This window comes from Entelurus aequoreus, linkage group LG18 (genome assembly GCF_033978785.1).
Source record: "Entelurus aequoreus isolate RoL-2023_Sb linkage group LG18, RoL_Eaeq_v1.1, whole genome shotgun sequence".
NCBI lineage: Eukaryota > Metazoa > Chordata > Actinopteri > Syngnathiformes > Syngnathidae > Entelurus > Entelurus aequoreus.
Genome location: NC_084748.1, coordinates 35,339,265 through 35,358,139, shown reverse-complemented (window position 1 = coordinate 35,358,139; position 18,875 = coordinate 35,339,265). Strand labels below are relative to the sequence as shown.

General features: G+C 37.9%; 1 protein-coding gene across 1 annotated transcript; it reads left to right on the top strand.

Moving 5' to 3' along the window:
• Positions 1-1,620: 1,620 nt before the first annotated feature.
• fabp2 (fatty acid binding protein 2, intestinal) lies at positions 1,621-6,658 on the top strand. Its single transcript, XM_062026162.1, has 4 exons — positions 1,621-1,792; positions 3,078-3,250; positions 6,285-6,392; positions 6,476-6,658. Exons 1-4 carry the CDS (start codon positions 1,726-1,728, stop codon positions 6,524-6,526), a joined length of 399 nt encoding a protein of 132 aa, XP_061882146.1. The 5' UTR covers positions 1,621-1,725; the 3' UTR covers positions 6,527-6,658.
• Positions 6,659-18,875: the final 12,217 nt, after the last annotated feature.

The window sequence follows — 18,875 nt, the reverse complement described above, 5'->3', positions numbered from 1 at the left end:
ACTTGCGAGCGCTTCACGGAACTCTAACTACAAAGATGAAGGTCACTTGACAAAGAAGGTCAATTTAAGTCTCTGCATTTTAACATTTCGTTATTTTATCCATTGAGTAGATCATTTTCAAATGAAAGAAGGTATTGTGCGTCGATACTGCATCCGTCTGCCGCCAGCCAAATCAGGAGCAGCTGATCGCTTGCACCTGCACTGATTAGAGTAAGGGAAGCCGATCCAGAGGGCGCTTAAAGTCAGCTGACATGTCATCTTTAAACCATACTTGCCAACCTTGAAACCTCCGAATTCGGGAGATGTGGGGGTATTTGTTCTGTTGTGTTTATGTTGTGTTACGGTGCGGATGTTCTCCCGAAATGTGTCTGTCATTCTTGTTTGGTGTGGGTTCACAGTGTGGCGCATATTTGTAACAGTGTTAAAGTTGTTTATACGGTCACCCTCAGTGTGACCTGTATGGCTGTTGACCAAGTATGCCTTGCATTCACTTGTGTGTGTGTAAAAGCTGCATATATTATGTGACTTGGCCGGCACGCTGTTTGTATGGAGGAAAAGCGGACGTGACGACAGATTGTAGAGGACGCTAAAGGCAGCACCTTTAAGGCACACCCTCATTATTGTTGTCCGGGTGTAAATGGGGAGAAATTTGGGAGAATGGTTGCCCCGGGAGATTTTCGGGAGGGGCACTGAAATGTGGGAGTCTCCCGGGAAAATCGGGAGTGTTGGCAAGTATGTCTTTAAACACTGTCATGTGTGACGTGGGTTACACTTGACTTGCTATTGCGACATCCAGTGGACACATTTAGAACAGCAGTTTATTTCGTTAAAAAAATTGCAGCTCATTTTCATACTTTGCAAACTCATTTTGCGGGCCTTATCAAACCTGTTCACGGGCCTGACACATTTGACACCCGGGTATATAACAAAAATAATGGGACGACTAAAAGAATAAAATAAATTATATGTAAATACAACTTAAATATACACAATAAACAAAGACAGGTGCGGTAACGTTAAGCAAGCAGTCTAGTAACAAGACATTCTAATTTTCAATAAACTGATCTTATTTTCTTACTTTAATGTTAATTGTTTGTCTTTGGCTGAGAGCCAATAAAAAAACAAGTTATGACCCCCAGGCTGGACTTTGGACACCTAATGATCTATATTTGTAATAGAAGTAGGTTCTAGCTGCACCCTTGACCCTGGTGAGGCTAAACAAAATGAATGAAAGTATGAGGCAGCCAATTAAAAAGTCCGTAACATTATTATTATCCACCAATCCATTTTTCTACCACTATACATTAATAAGGTTACACTTATTGGAAGTTGTACTCACTTTGCTGTTTTGTCAATGCACGTTACAGCACATGGACCAGCTCCCTATGTGAACACACACACACACACACACACACACACACACACACACACACACACACACACACACACACACACACACCCACTGTACACTGTGCAGAGAGCTGATTTTGCATGTTTGGACTGTTCGTCTGTCCGTCAGGAAGCGCGCCACAGCTGTCCAATCAGACATGGCCGTGATGGTCATTTCCCTGACAGGACATGAGCTTTAGACAGCCACATCAGCACTCAGAGATGGAGAGATAAGAGTGCTGTTAAAAGAGAGGCAAGCTGCAGGGAAAAGTTACTCCTTTGCTGCAGAGTCAGGCCCCCCTCCTCCCGCCTTGCTTCTACCTCATCACCACAACCATGACGTTCAACGGCGACTGGAAAGTGGATCGCAACGACAACTATGAGAAGTTCATGGAGCAGATGGGTATGTCAACAAACCACAGGACAAGTGTTTTTTTTAAACAATGTTACAATATGACATTAATGTATACATATTGTATATGTATAGTAAATATATTAATAATAATATTTTAAAATTGCAAGCACATATAAATGATATATAAGAAGAAAAAATTAATAATAAGTAATAATATTTCATGATTTATCATTCTAATCAAATACGATATTTATTTTTTTAAACAAGTCTACACAAGGAAAATTTATAAAATTGGATATTATAATGATTTATCAATATAATTGAATAATAAGAGAAAAAACAAGATAATAAATGTTTATAATTTACATAACATATAATAGTATACTGGATGGGATATTATAATGATTTATCAATGTCATTACAATATAATATTAGAAAATAATGGATATAAAAAATATAAATATTTACAAAATATATCACTGCATTGATTTATATTTCATTATTAAATAACAATTTAAAAAAAATACAAGATAATACATGATATAAATAGGGAAATATATATAATGGTATACTACAAATATTTATGCTTATAATGAAATAAGAGTAAAAAAAACGTACCTAGATAATATAACTTACATATGTATGAGTTCAAAGACATCACATATTATTTGTCATTTTTCCCATACATAATATGGGATAGTACAAAATATTACAATTTCAAATATACATTGTGTTTCATAAAATACAAGATGAAAAATTATATAATTTTTTATATCAGTAGCGAAATGTATGAATGCGATATTGCAAATATTTGTAATTTAAATATGGTTGTTAAAATTACAACATAATAAACTATATTAATTATAATAAAATGGGACAATGTATAAAATAGGGTTTTGGATTTAAGTTGTCATTGTAATTAAATATTTGTTTTAAATATAATTGATCATTAAAACAAAACAGTGTGATTTAAAATATACAAGATAATAAATTGATATAAGTTACATAAAAACAGGAAAACAATGTTTACAATGCGATTTCATGATAATAATAATACAATCATCATAAAATAAATACTAGAAATTAATTTGATTTGATCAATGCAGAAAAATGCCTTCAATGTCCAGTGTTCAAATGTTGCATTAGTGCTCCAATAATAACAAGCATAATATTTCATTTGGCACTACAATAAAGAATTAAAATACGTAAAATGTTTACTGTAAAAGAACTATAGAAGTATATTTTGTAGCCTTTTCAGTAACATTTTTACACACCTCCTATACACGCAGCCAGAGAGGTCAAACAGTGATTCATACCGTGAACATGTTGGCAGGTATCAACATGGTGAAGAGGAAGCTGGCCTCCCACGACAACCTCAAAGTCACCATCTTGCAGGACGGAGACAAGTTCCATGTCAAAGAGAGCAGCAATTTCCGCACCGTGGATATCGACTTCACCTTGGGAGTCTCCTTTGAGTACAGCCTGGCCGACGGGACAGAACTTTCTGTGAGTATACCAACCAAGTATACCAATAGCAGTGCTGACGCTTGGTGTCAGGGCGTCGCTGCACCTTTCAAAAATCAATCGAGTCAGAACTTTTGAACTTTTCCAGTTGCAAGAGTTGACGTGTGTGCAAAACACAGTCTGCAACTGACAGCAGGGCTTTTATTTTGGTAACCCCGGTGAGCACCTGTTTGCAATGGGGACATCAAGCTGGAAAATATCAATATGAATATGTTACATCACAGGTGTCAAACTCAAGGACCGGGGGCCAGATCTGGCTCAACACACCATTTATTGATGGCCTGTCATGTCATTTCATGTGGCCCGCCACGTAATTTCAAGTGGTCCGCTGCGCCACATTATTTTATGTGGCCCGCCATATTATTTAATGTTGTCCATCACTTCATGTTATGAGGCCCGTCATATAATTTCACGTGGTCCACCATCATTTTATTTGGCCTACCATATAATTTCAAGTGGTCCACCACTTCATGTTACGTGGCCCGCTGTATAATTTCAAGTGGTCCGCCTGTGGCCTGCCATATAACTTAAGGTGGTCCGCCTGTGGCCCGCCATTTAATTTCAAGTGGTCCGCCACATCATCTTATGTGCCCCGCCATATGATTTCATGTGGTCCACCACATTATTTTGTGAGGCCTGCCACATAATTTTAAGTGGTCTGCAACATTCTTTTATTTACATACCACATCATTTCATGTGGTCCGTCATATCATTTTATGTGGCCCTCCCCGTCATTTTATGTGGTCCTTCGCAATATTTTTAAATGGCCCGCCACATCTTTTTAAGTGGTCTGCCACATTAGTTTATTTCATGTGTGTGGTCACATCATTTTATGTGGCCCACCCTGGCCCACCCGTCATTTCAATTGGTCAGCCACTTCATTTTATGGAGTGCGCCACAATATTTTAGGTTCCCTGCCACTTCATTTCATGTTGTCAGCCACATCATCATGTTGTCAGCCACATCATTTCATGTGGTCTGCCATGTAATTTAAAATGGCCTGCTACTTCATTTTATATGATTTGCCAAATATTTTCATGTGGTCCGCCACGTTATTTTATGTAGTCAGCTACAATATTTATTGCGATCCGTCACATTATTATATGTGGCCCATCATTTTATTTCACGTGGCCAGCCACTTTATTTTATGTGGTACGCCACATCATTTTGAGTAGCCAGACACTTCATTTTATTTTGTCTGCCACATTATTTTATGTGGCCCGCCACTTTTATGTGGTCTTCCACATTATTTTATATATATATATTTTTTTTATTTACTGTGGTTTTATCGCATATTACTGTAAATTAAAAAAAACTCCACCACTGTTTCAACAGTAAAATTCTGGTGATTGAGCTGACAGTTTTTTTACCGTACAATCTATGGTCGTAGTTTTTACAGTGTATTACTGTATATGGAAACTACTACGGGTTTATTTTGAATTAAAAAATGGCAGCACAGTTGCCAAAATAAAAAAAATATGAGAGTGGTACTTTTTTTCTATTTCCAGTAATATGCCACTGTACCAGTAGTGCTGTTTTTCCCATTTGTTTTTGTTTGTTTCCATTTTGTTTTTCAATTTTTCCATGTTGTAAAAAACACTGTACAGTAGGGAAGAGATTCATATGACCCCATTCCTGGCTGGGGTAGCAGGGGTTAATCGTTTTGCAATGCAGTCTGCAAAAAATAATGGAAAGCGCCACTCTACATAGCAAATTACGCTGTGGTCAAATATGGAATTGCCACAAAATACAAAACACTACTACCTGGCGGCTAAAGTGGTGGTACACCCCCCCAAATGTTACGTTTCATGTTTCAAGTAAAACCGTGACGAATGGAGCCATCAATCCCTGTCCTACTGTATATTTTACAGTACGTTTCTGGTGACTGAGTTAGCAGTTTTTTGCAGGGTTCATAAAAAAAAAAAGATATATATTACGTATTTTTCAGACCTATTCAGGTCTATTTTCATAAAAAAGGCACAACTGATAATCAGGCGCATTAAAGGGCTCATATTATGATTTATTTTCTACATTTAAAACACTTCCTTGTGGTCTACATAACATGCCTCTACTTCGACAGCGTCTTCTCCCCGTCCGCCATGTTGTAGTTTTTAGCGCTTCCATAGCGAGTCTACTGACAGATATAAGTTAGAACTGTACGCTGCTTTGTATTAGAAATGGCAACAGCGGAGGATGAATGCCTCACAACAAAAGGATAGAAAACAAGAAGGAGCTTATTGACTAGGGCGGGCACTACAATGGTGGACGCGCGCACGTTTTCGGGGCATTTGCAGATCCCAAATACACATGAGCAGGTACCAATATGGAAGAAAAGTTGGTTTTGCATAATACTGCGAAACAAAACACTAGATAATACGTCTCCTAATAGGTGCCATTTTGGGGTCCTACTACACACACCATAATAATATGTATGTTGAAGCACAGTACGTCTGACTATGGTGGCTGTAATGCTGCGTGTTCCATCAAGCGGTGCAACTTCGCAGCTTTCCAAAGTCGTACTAAAACATTTTGACAGGTTTTTGAGCGCCATATGTAATGTTCTTTATTCTCAATTAAACATTTTGTGTTGCTTGCTTACAGGTACATGCTCGCGTCATTCATTGAACAGGCTTCAGTCAACCTGCAGCCCACACGTATCTCTCATATGTACAATACACCATGTGCCACATAAGATTGTTTCGAGGTCGGTAAGCACAACCAGAATTAATATGTACATTAGGGTTATAAGTCGGTTTTTGAGAAAATGAAAGGGTTTTAAGTGCGCCTTAAAGTCCAAAAAATACAATTATCAAATGCATAGGCAAAATTATATTTTATTTGTTGTTACAAGTGCGATGTGGCCCTCAATTAAAACGAGCCCGACACCCCAGCTTTAAAGGGACTTTTTACAGTCCATACTGTGCAGTACCTGTCAAAAGTTTGTGGACACTTTCTCACCCTACCGAACGAGCGTCTGTTGTGAATTTGTAAATAACATTGACCTGACCCCCTGCAGGGAGCATGGACAATGGAGGGAGATGTGCTGAAGGGCATTTTCAACAGGAAAGACAACGGCAAGACGCTGACAACCACCAGAATCGTGCAAGGAGGCGAACTCATACAGGTGGGACACACTTGACGACTCAGCCGATCCATCACGAACGAGCCTCTCTTCGCTCACATGACGACTTTGTCTTCCTCCCGCAGAGCTACTCCTACGAAGGCGTGGACGCTAAAAGGATTTTCAAGAGGGCTTAGGACAAACTTGAAGATAAATCTTGCGAAACGTTCCTAGGGTTGACCTGTACAAAGTGCACTGTGTGTACTGCATAAACTATGGAGAAAAAATGCATTGTATTTTGACAATAAAGCAATAAAAACAAACAAAAAAAAACCACCCACTCTCCTTTCACTTCAAAGCAAGACACAGGTAAAGTGGTACAATAATTTATTCAACAGTAATAAATAAAAAATAAATATATATTATCTACAAAAATATAAAGTGCAAGACAGATTTTGACGGAACCGATTTGCTACTCGTATGGAGAACCACCGAGGCAAACACATCCTTCGCGTACAAGGCGGCACCAGCCGCAACCACACAGAACCAGGATCGGACATTACACAAGATCATGCCTGGGTTGGGGGTGAGGTGCAAATTAAAAATGTGATTAGGTCCTCATGAGTGATGTACCACATGTCCCCAAATAGTGGCCTATAGGGCGCCTCACCTCAAACAGACAGGACTTAAAGTACCGTGCTATATTCCAACACACGCTACAGTACGATGAACCCGGATTTACACGAGGAACACAAGAAACTGCATGTTTATTTGGAAATAGCACTTTTGTTTTTCCTAAAGTAGCACACAACGTTAAAATATTTGCTTATCTTTAGACAGAGCAGGGTGGGTTAAACCGAGGGTCGCAGCATAAAATGGTGTACGGATCAATTTTCATTGGGTCGCAAATGACTAAGATAGTTATTTTTGGGGTCCTATTCCTTTTTTTTTCTTTTATATGATTCGGTTTTCCACGGAAATTTTTTCCCCAACATGTACACAGTAGTATTTTAGTCTCGGTTATCGTACGGCCAAACATTGTGTGTAATAAACGACTTAGGGCAGGGGTGGGCAATTAATTTTTACCGGGGGCCCCATGAGCAACCCGAGCACTGCTGGAGGGCCACACCGACAATATTTCAATTAAATTTTGCTTAAATTATTTTTGATATACCGTAAGATAGATAATAATAATATTTTCATTTAACCTAACTTATCTTTATACAAAAGCAGATGGCTTTTGATGGTTTTATTTTTAACACTTTCTTACACAACACTTCCTGATGTATATTACAATACAAAAATTTCAATTTCTGTCACTTTATCCTGCATCCTCTTTGTTGTGAACGTAGCACGCCTGTAAGGTGATTGGCGAAGAAGGAGGAAGCGTTGCTGTTGCGGAAATGAGGAGTGAGGATAGACGTGCGTGTGGAAAGAACGAGATAAGTTGAGCTGTGTTAGTATAGGTTGCTCAATAAAAGTTTAAAAAGAGCATCAGACTTGGTGTGCACTTCTTCTGGATGCTACAATTGATGTCAGAAGTGGGATGAAATGCCTCCCAGTTCGCCTTGCCATCAAACCTGGGAGTCTTCATTGAGGGCGGAATTCCCCCATGGCAAGCAACGTATGCTGCACCTGTAGACACTGCCTCTCTCTCTCTTTCTCTCTCTCTTTCTCTTTCTTTGCGGCGAGCTCCTCACGTGGCACGTACCTCCCGATGACGTAGCCGGTTGAGCACACAAACAGCGCAGTATGCGCAAAGTTTTACTTCTGCCACCAATTGTAGCGTCCAAAAGAAGTGCACACCAAGTCTGACGCTCTTTTTAAACTTTTATTGAGCAAGCTATACTAACACAGCTCAACTTATCTCGTTCCTTGCACACGCACGTCTATCCTCGCTCCTCATTTACGCAACTCAAGAAGACAACAACTTCAGCAGGTCGTTACACTATATTCTTTAAACACAGCAACCTGTGTACCACAAATGTCTTGTTGAAAACACGCCATTCGTCATCAACTTTTCTTTTTTTAGCGTCTCGGGGATAACCGGGCATCACTTGTCGCTATGCGCCTTCACTCACAGGACGCCCACAAATAACACTTTTCAGAATAAAAGCAGCACAGTTGTATTGCACGCACGACATAGATGTTTTTTTAAATGTATTTTGTAATTTGTGATTGCCGCTGCGAGCACGAGCATACGTCCACACGGAAGTAATACAATTAACGCTTTTCAAAACAAAAGCAGCACCGTTGTATTGCACACTCGAAATAGATACTTTTTAAAATGTATTTTGTAATTTATGATTGGCCTCACGCGGGCCGGACAGGGACGTACAAAGGGCCGGATGCGGCCCGGGGGCCGCAGAATGCCCAGGTCTGACTTAGGGCCTGATTTACTAAGATCCAAATACCTCGCATGCTATAAAAGAGCACGTACTATTAGTGAACGTGTGATCTACTAAGACCGCGTGTGCAATTGTAAAGTGGTGCAGACAGCCTTATCTAAATGAGGATTTTGTGTGTACTACACGGGGCGTCACCACAGAGACACTCATTTACTGCACATTCATGTTATCACCTGTAGTGTTTTGTTATGTTTTCAGACAAGCAGAAGACACGTACCACTTTTTATGGGCATTTGACAAGCTGTCGTGAAGTGCATCTACATTTACACTACATGTGCATCGGAGGGAGGGTGCACTGCTGTGGAATGTTCTTATATGTTAGTAATATATATTCTTGATTTAAAATATACAAGATAATAAATTGATATAAGTAACATAAAAACAGGAAAACAATGTATACTATGCGATTTCATGATAATAATAATAATACAATCATCATATAATAAATACTAGAAATTAATAGATTTAATCAATGCAAAAAAATGCCTTTAATGTCCAGTGTTCAATTGTTGATTTAGTACTCCAATAAAAACAAGCCTACTCTTTAATTTGGCATTACAATAAATAATTAAAATACATACAATTTTTACTGTAAAAGAACTATAGAAGTATATTTTGTAGCCTTTTCAGTAACATTTTCACACCACTGCTACTTCAAGAAATGTTTTTATATGTTAGTAATATATATTCTATGTGGAAAATTAAAGTAATTAAAAAAAAAAATAAATGGCACCAAAATGTATCAATTGAATTTGTTTCAATAAGCCCCTTAAGCCATCTAGCAGCTGTGATATTATAAAAGGATGTAGCTGAATAGACAATGTGTCTAATATTTATTTTTATTTCTGACCGTCCAATGTACACGTAGAACGGAGGATTCTCTGTCCATCATGTGTGGAACTGTCAATTTGCACGTTCCTTTCACACATGGGCTCGCCAAACGGTGATGAGTGTTGATCGATCACCTTGAACTGCACGCCTTATTCTGCTCACTTAACAGACGCAATCCACTTTGCACACGTTTAGTAGATCAGTTTTGCTATCAAGTTTGCACGTGTTTTAGTACACGCAAATCTTTAGTATACCTGGCCCTGAGTCTGCTTGTTTGTTATTGAGTAGAACTGCAAAATAGGCCACCGATACTTTGACAAAGAAAGTGAGGAATACTATTAAATTCAAGAATTAACTTCCATCCATCCATCTTTTTCTGCTTATCTGAGGTCGGGTCGCGGGGGCAGCAGCCTAAGCAGGGAAGCCCAGACTTACCTCTTGTAATCAGTAATCAAGCCGCTTTCTGACCGTCTCTTCAGAATGTGCTGTTTTGTAGCCGGCCTTTTTGACGCGTCTGATCCCTAAATGTTCTCCCCGTCAGCCATGTGGTAGTTTTTAGCGCTTCCACAGCGAGTCTACTGACAGATATAAGTTGGAACCATCCGCTACTCTGTATTAGAAATGGCAAGAGCGGAGAATGCATGTGCATGTACGAGCCAGTCTGCCCCACAACAAGAGGATAGTGAAGAAGAAGGAGCTGATCGACTACGACTACAATACACAAAAACCGAGGAACCACTGTAAGTGATTTCAGTAAGTTTTGGGCCCGAGTGAGGGATCAGATCTCTAACTTGGGTCTTGAGCTTATAACGTGTGAGGGAAGCCTGATTTAGATCATCTAAGCCAGGGGTGTCCAAAGTGCGGCCCGGGGCCATTTGCGGCCCGCACCTAATTGTCTACCGGCCCGCCACACATTCTGGAAATAATATTGTAAAACTAAAAAAGAACATTAAAAAAAGTGGAATGAGGTGAAATCTAATGAGAAAAAGTTCCAATGTTGACACAAAAGCTGCCATGCAGGCTGTTTTTTTTTCTTTTGTCTTTCTTCATTTTTCTTTTTTTGCCATTGCTCAAAAAAAAAAAATAATGACACAAAATCCATGTTATAATGAATTATTTTCAGGGCTCCAATTACTTCAAATATTTCACTTTAAAATGTTTTATGTGGTAAATATTGCATATATTGTGTAGTAGCCATAAAAAACATCAAAGTTTTCTTTGACAAAAGCGCATAAAACAAACAAAATAACAGTTCCAGCATAAAATCGACAGATATATCTGAAGTTGATCTCGTAACTTAAGTGTTTAAAGTAAAAGAAAAACCTAATAAAAATGTATCACTTTATGAGTGGGGCACCTTTTGGATCCCAAATATATTTAGTGATTTTTTATTTATCTTTTCAATGTGATTACTCAAAAATATGAAAGAATTAAAATCAATGGTGTCCTGCAATATTGATCTTTTAGGGCTCTAATTACTAAATACTGCATATTTCAGTTTTACTATAAAAAAAACTAAGTTGTTTTTGACAGAAAAGCCATAAAACATTTTTTTTAATTTGTATTACTTTATATCTATATATATTATATATAAATATATATATAATATATATATTACTTTAAATAGACTCCCTCTTTAGACCAGTTGATCTGACGTTTCTTTTCTTTTCTTTTCTACTCTGCTCCCAACCCGGGATGGACCGCTAGCCTGTTCATCGGATGGGGACATCTCTACGCTGCTGACCCGTCTCCGCTCGGGATGATTCCTGCTGGCCCCACCATGGACTGGACTTTCGCTGATGTGTTGGACTTTCAAAATATTATGTCAGACCCACTTGACATCCATTGCTTTCAGTCTCCCCTAGAGGGGGGGGGGGGGGGGGGGGGGGGGGGGGGGGGAGGGTTACCCACATATGTGGTCCTCTCCAAGGTTTCATAGTCATTCACATTGACGTCCCACTGGGGTGAGTTTTCCTTGCCCGTATGTGGGCTCTGTACCGAGGATGTCGTTGTGGCTTGTACAGCCCTTTGAGACACTTGTGATTTAGGGCTATATAAATAAACATTGATTGATTGATTAATATCAACTTGAAGTTGATATAGAGATTTACTGTAAGCGCTAAATAATTTAAGAAAAATAATAATCTGATTTATTTTTAACATTTTAATGACTGAGACCCTTTATGGTCACCGGGACCTCTAAAGGTAAAATTAATAAAAAATGCATATATTTTGTTATGGTTTGAAAATGAAAAATATCAAAATGGCCCCCACATGCTTCAATTTTTCCGTGTGCGGCCCTCAGTGGAAAAAGTTTGGACACCCCTGATCTAAGCCATAACTGGGCTGAAAAAAATGGCCTGGCTGAATCGGGGCCCTAAGCAGAAATTTTATTGGAGGCCCCCATGACAATAAAAATTCACACATTTTTATTTCTACAAAACTATTCGTCTTTTATTAACCAAATTGGAATTTAATTTGATGCATGTTTTGTACTAAAACGAATTCATGGGGAAAAAATTGTTTAGTTTTTTAGTGCCAAATAAGATATTTAGCATAATAAGATAATACATTTACAACTTCGACCAGGGAACACTTGTGTCTGCTTTACAAGACTGGCACTAACGCTGCACACCGCGGGGGATGGTGAGAATCTGCAGGGAAATTCGCCATTTTATCCTTATCAGTGTCGGAGCAGGAAGGGGATAGGAATGCGGTAAATTTTTATATGAAGCCTCTTTACGCAAAACGGGTCCCCCCTTCCCTCAGATCGAGACTGAGACACCGTGCTTGATCTCCGTATAGGGAAGTGAAAAGTTAAATAGCTGTTAGCCATAGCGCTAAGGCTTCGCTACAGTCTTCACACAACGTATTACCGCACTAACCCGAATATAAGCAATATATATGCAATACACGCAAATATATTGCATATATTATTATATTATATCATATATACATATACATACAGTGGGGAAAAAAAGTATTTAGTCAGCCACCCATTGACAATCAATGGGTGGCTGACTAAATACTTTTTTGCCCCACTGTGTATATATATATATATATACATATACCTGTATATATATATATATATATATATATATATATATATATATATATATATATATATATATATATATATATATATATATATATATATATATATATATATATATATATATATATATATATATATATATATATATATATATATATATACATATACCTGTATATATATATATATATATATATATATATATATATGTATTTATATACACATATATATTATATATGCAAATATATGCAAATATATTGACAATAAAGTCCATTCTATTCTATTCTAGTCTATAAGAAGGTATTTTTAACCCGTAAAAAAGGTCCAAAAAGTGACATCGCATTTTATTCTTATATCCGTCAGAGACATGCAAACCAGCCAGTGAGAGCTTTTCTTCCTGTCACTCACAAAAAAGTGCTTCAAAGTTTGTTATTCGAGTTACCCAATTTCAAAACAAAGTTTAAAAAAATATGACATCCTTTTTTTATTGCAATCCACTAGATATTGAAAATATAATTGAAAAAAGATACAATTTGTCTAGTTTTTTTTTAAAAGTTTTTATTTTTTGCCCAACGAAGCTTTTGAAAAAGAGGAGTGGTCTTCTATTGAGTTTGGTGAACCAATAATAGAAGGATACTAACGTGAGCTAGTTAAATACACGGACACGGACACGGACATGGACATTTACGAATATCTGTGCTTAGCAGGCATTTATCCAAACAAAATGGACCGGGTACTCTCTGCAGTTGAGTACACCAAAGCACCTGCTGCCACTATTTGAGGAAATAAGGTGATGACATTGAGGTAATAAGGGACAAAAAAAAAAAGACCCAGCTTTTACACGATTAGCATTCATAATATCCTAAGAAACATCTTCCCGGTGTGTCGATGAGATTTGAACAACCGCGTCATCAATTTCAAGAGCGCCGCTTATTGAAAGAGTTTGAACGTCACATCCTCCGCTCGTAAAAATGTCAAGGCACTGGTGATGCAACGGAGGACACGCAGACTGCAAAATACAACCACAATTCTGCGCACAGAGAGAAAACAATCAGGAAGGAGATCAACGCCATAAAAGACAACAATGGAGGCGTAAACTAGCTGGCTAATCGTTCTAAACACAACGGCACAATCAACTGCTTAGTTTGAAGGCATCCTTGTATCGCACACTCCGTAACGACAAAGCTGATGAAGGGATATTTAGAAGCAACACAACACAAACCAAAAGACACGTAAGTGACCGCTTCAGCTGAGAATATTATGAAAATTATTAACAAATATATGTCAAGGAAATAACATAAGGAGTGAGACGGTCAAAAAAAACATTAGGTACACCTGCACGTCTGGTTAGTTGTATCAAAAATGTTGTCCTTACGGAGAAAATAATGCACAATTTTAAATAAGATGGAGGTTTATGATTGTGTTTTCCCTGGTTTTCATATTCATAATTAGTTACCATACTACCAAACATTGTGTGTTATTTCGTAAAATCGAGTGTTCAAATGAAGAATCCCGCGCACTGGTGACTCAGTTTTGGTGGTCTTTGCAAAAATAATCCAACAGGGGGTCCCAAAAAAGTTGTGAGTACCAGCACTATGATGAAGAAGGGGAGAAACATTGCTCAATTCATGCAGAAGAAAATATAAAAGGGCTGTTTCACATAATTTCTGCATGTAAAACTATATGTTTTCTCCATAAAATTCATGAAATAAATTAAACGTACTATAATTGGATATACAGTACATGATTTCTTATAAGATAAAATTGCTTAAGATTTCATATGATTTGGTTTTGGTCACAACTTTTGCAACGGATTGCTATTGAAAATCTTGTACTTTTTTTTAACAAATCTGACCTGAAGCAGCCAGACAAGGTCAAGTACTATGTTTGTATAAACAGCAAACCCTTTTTTTTTGCTGTTAATGTGGTAAATGAATTTGCGCTAATATATTCATGGCTAGTGCATACATTTTTTTTTTAAACTGCTTACGAACTTTTAAATGTTTTTCAACATAATGACACCCGCCTAGTCACCTTTACACTTATTAAACCCAATATATTAGACATAATAATAGCAAATAGGACAATATACTGTACCGACTTTAGGATCCATACTATCATCTTGTGGCCAATACTACTTGTGTATTTATATTTGTAGTTCATTTAGCCATTTTTATTGGTGAAAATGCTTAATCTAGGTCAAAAGCTAGTCAATTGCTAGCATTGCTAATGTCAGCAATTAACTAATTTTGCAGGTATACACCTCAAAGTCATATAATTTGGTACTTGACCGTTGCTAAATGTTAGCACGCTAAAATTATAACTTGGTACTTGCAAAATGTTAACTGTTAGCATGCTAACGCTAACATGCTATCTTTTTTAGATAACTTTGCAAGTATGCACCTCAGAGTCATACAACTTGCGACTTGACACATGCAAACTATTAACATGATAACGTTAGCATGTTGGCATAGTAACTTTAACATGTTAGCTTTCTTTGCTAATATTGCAAGTGTACACCTCGGAGTCATATTACTTGGTACTTGACGCATACTAACGCTTAGCCTGCCAGCATTATAACTTGGTACTTGACACATGTTAACTGTTCACGTGCTAACATTAACGTGCTAGCTTTTCAGATAATTTTGCAGGTACACACCCCAGAGTCATATAATAATTGGTAATTGACACATACCGTATTTTTCGGAGTATAAGTCGCACCGGCTGAAAATGCATAACAAAGAAGGAAAAAAACATATATAAGTCGCAGTTTTTCGGGAAATTTATTTGATAAAACCCAACACCAAGAATAGACATTTTAAAGGCATTTAAAATAAATAAAGAATAGTGAACAACGGGCTGAATAACTGTACGTTATATGACGCATAAATAACCAACTGAGAACGTACCTGGTATGTTAACGTAACATATTATGGTAAGAGTCATTCAAATAACTATAACATATAGAACATGCTATACGTTTACCAAACAATCTGTCACTCCTAATCGCTAAATCCCATGAAATCTTATACGTCTAGTCTCTTACGTGAATGAGCTAAATAATATTATTTGATATTTTACGGTAACGTGTTAATAAGTTCACACATAAGTCGCTCCTGAGTATAAGTCGCACCCCCGGCCAAACTATGAAAAAAACTGCGACTTATAGTCCGAAAAATACGGTAACTGTTAGCATGATAACATTAACATGTTAATTTTAGCATGTTAGCTTTCTTAGCTAATTTTGCAGGTGTACACCTGAGAGCCACAGAACTTTGCACTTGACACATGCTAACTCTTCGCATTCAAATGTTGACATGTTAGCATGGTAACTTTGGCATGTTATTTTTCTTAGCTCATTTTGCAGGTCTACTACACATGAGTCACATAACTTGGTGCTTGACACATGCTAACTTTTAGCATGTCAGAATGCTGATGATAGCAGGCGAGCTTTTTCAGCTAATTTTACTGACACACGCTTTGAGGGTGTATATTTTGTAACTTAACATAGGCAAAATAGCTGTTAGCCTTTCGTTCGACTTCAACGTTTGAGCATTCACACACAATTTTGTCTTGAAATTGCATATTCTGGTAACTCCAATTATTCATCTATTTGGTAAATGATAAATGGGTTATACTTGTATAGCGCTTTTCTACCTTCAAGGTACTCAAAGCGCTTTGACAGTATTTCCACATTTACCCATTCACACACACATTCACACACTGATGGCGGGAGCTGCCATGCAGAACGCTAACCAGCAGCCATCAGAGGCAAAGGGTGAAGTGTCTTGCCCAAGGACACAACGGACGTGACTAGGAAGGTAGAAGGTGGGAATTGAACCCCAGTAACCAGCAACACTCCGATTGCTGGCACAGCCACTCTACCAACTTTGCCACGCTTATGCTAACTGTTAGCATGATAACATTAACATGTTAACTTTCGCATGTTAGCTTTCTTAGCTAATTTTGCAGGTGTACACCTGAGAGTCACCAAAACGTTGCACTTGACACATGCTAACTCTTAGCATTATAATGTTGACATGTCAGCATGGTAACATTAGCATGTTATTTTTCTTAGCTAATTTTGCAGCATTTACACAAAATTTCTCTTCAAAATTGCATATTCTAGTAAATCCGATTACCGTATTTTTCGGACTATAAGTCGCAGTTTTTTTCATAGTTTGGCCGGTGGTGCAACTTATACTCAGGAGCGACTTATGTGTGAAATTATTAACACATTACCGTAAAATATCAAATAATATTATTTAGCTCATTCACGTAAGAGACTAGACGTATAAGATTTCATGGGATTTAGCGATTAGGAGTGACAGATTGTTTGGTAAACGTATAGCATGTTCTATATGTTATAGTTATTTGAATGACTCTTACCATAATATGTTACGTTAACATACCAGGCACGTTCTCAGTTGGTTATTTATGCCTCATATAATGTACACTTATTCAGCCTGTTGTTCACTATTCTTTATTTATTTTAAATTGCCTTTCAAATGTCTATTCTTGGTGTTGAGTTTTATAAAATAAATTTCCCCAAAAAATGCGACTTATACTCCAGTGCGACTTATATATGTTTTGTTCCTTCTTTATTATGCATTTTCGGCCGGTGCGACTTACACTCCGGAGCGACTTATACTCCGAAAAATACAGTATTCATATATTTGATTATACATGCCAGTATGATGCAATGCGTTGCCCGCCTTGTATCGTGCAAGTGTACCCAATGAAATGTGTGTTTTAGTGACGTTACCAAAAAAAAGATACACATATCAAAGTAACCTTAGTATAGTTAATAAATAATGCATAGTACAACTTGGACCTCCATGTTATTGAAGTCCATTATTTGCTTTATACCGTCATATTTACAGTAGATCGACAGAGAACAACATTCAAAAAGTGTTCGAGAGAGGAAAAAAACGTTCCCAAGTCAGTTGAATTACACACAGAGCCATTCGATTAGTACAGTATGTTTTCATACACGTAAATACTAGATAGTTCATGTTGTATGTGACTATTTTCATGCTCATGCTTCTGCTGTTACAAGCAAGCAAGTACGGCTTTGCAAAGGCCACATGCACGTTTCCACTCGTCAGATTGGAGTCGTTCCCCCCGAGCACCTGCACATATACTTTGCTCCAAATACTCTAAATGGAAGGTAGAACAGGTAGAAACATTTGTACTCCTGGCAAGTGACGTGTGTACTCATTTTCCTTCAATCTGCTTTTAATCGGTATTCAAATCACTGACAGGTTGAGTCTTTATCGACACATTTTTACATCCCTCCGTCGCTCATTAACACATCGTCGTAAAAGTAGTGATAAACGACGCCGGTCGCAACAACTTGATAAGCTTTCACGTCCCAATTTTGACCTCTCGGCCCCCGACGCCTCCCACACTCGGGTGCGGAAGTACTCGGACTGAGTTTTCAGGGTTTTGCCTTCGAATATCACCACGATTTCAAAGAAAACCACCAGAATGGGACTAAAAAGCACACCTTCAGCTTTGAACGAAACGGGGGAGTGACGCACGATGTGGTATGCTTTGGATGGTGGTCTATTTGAAGGCAAAACGACGTCATTGGCGAAATACCACTGGACTTAAAACGTGTTCACCAATGTTTATCATTTAAATATATTTTTTTAAAGCTATATCTTTGATGGTTTATACCTAATCTAGCCAAGTAGTATTATTTTACGACATGTACAGTAGATCCCCGCTATTCACGGGGGTTACCTTCCAAGACCACCCCACAAAAAAACACGAGTAATTGACACGTCAATAAAAATGTATATTCTTGACACTCTAATAAAGCCCTTCATTCTTCCAACACCCCTACTATCTTAACGTCAACTATCTCCCCTGATTTTATACCAACATTTGCAATAAAAAGGTATGACAGTAGGAAGGGGAGTCATAAGGCTCCATTTGTCAGGGTTTACCTGACACATGAAACGTGACAAATTGGAAGGGCTGCACTATCGACTTTAGCCGACTCTTAAAATGTGTTTTGTGCCGTTTCTAACTTTGACTACACCGTCAGTTCTTATGCAGAGTGGCGCTTGCCGTCATTTTCAGCAGACAAGCATTGCAATATGAGTAACCCCTCCTCTTCCTCTCACACGAGATCCACCCATGAATGGGGCCACATGAATCCCTTCCCTACTATAGATTAAATTCAGATCCAGGGTCTCTCCCATTGTTAGCTCACGATGAAGGAAGCGCACAAGCTAAATAAATAGA

What these genes read in the sequence shown, in the direction of transcription:
- fabp2 (XM_062026162.1), top strand. Translation starts at nt 1,726, where the DNA reads ATGACGTTCAACGGCGACTGGAAAGTGGATCGCAACGACAACTATGAG. An exon ending in GAAGTTCATGGAGCAGATGG is followed by an intron (nt 1,793 to 3,077) that starts GTATGTCAACAA and finishes ACATGTTGGCAG; the next exon opens with GTATCAACATGGTGAAGAGG. An exon ending in CCGACGGGACAGAACTTTCT is followed by an intron (nt 3,251 to 6,284) that starts GTGAGTATACCA and finishes GACCCCCTGCAG; the next exon opens with GGAGCATGGACAATGGAGGG.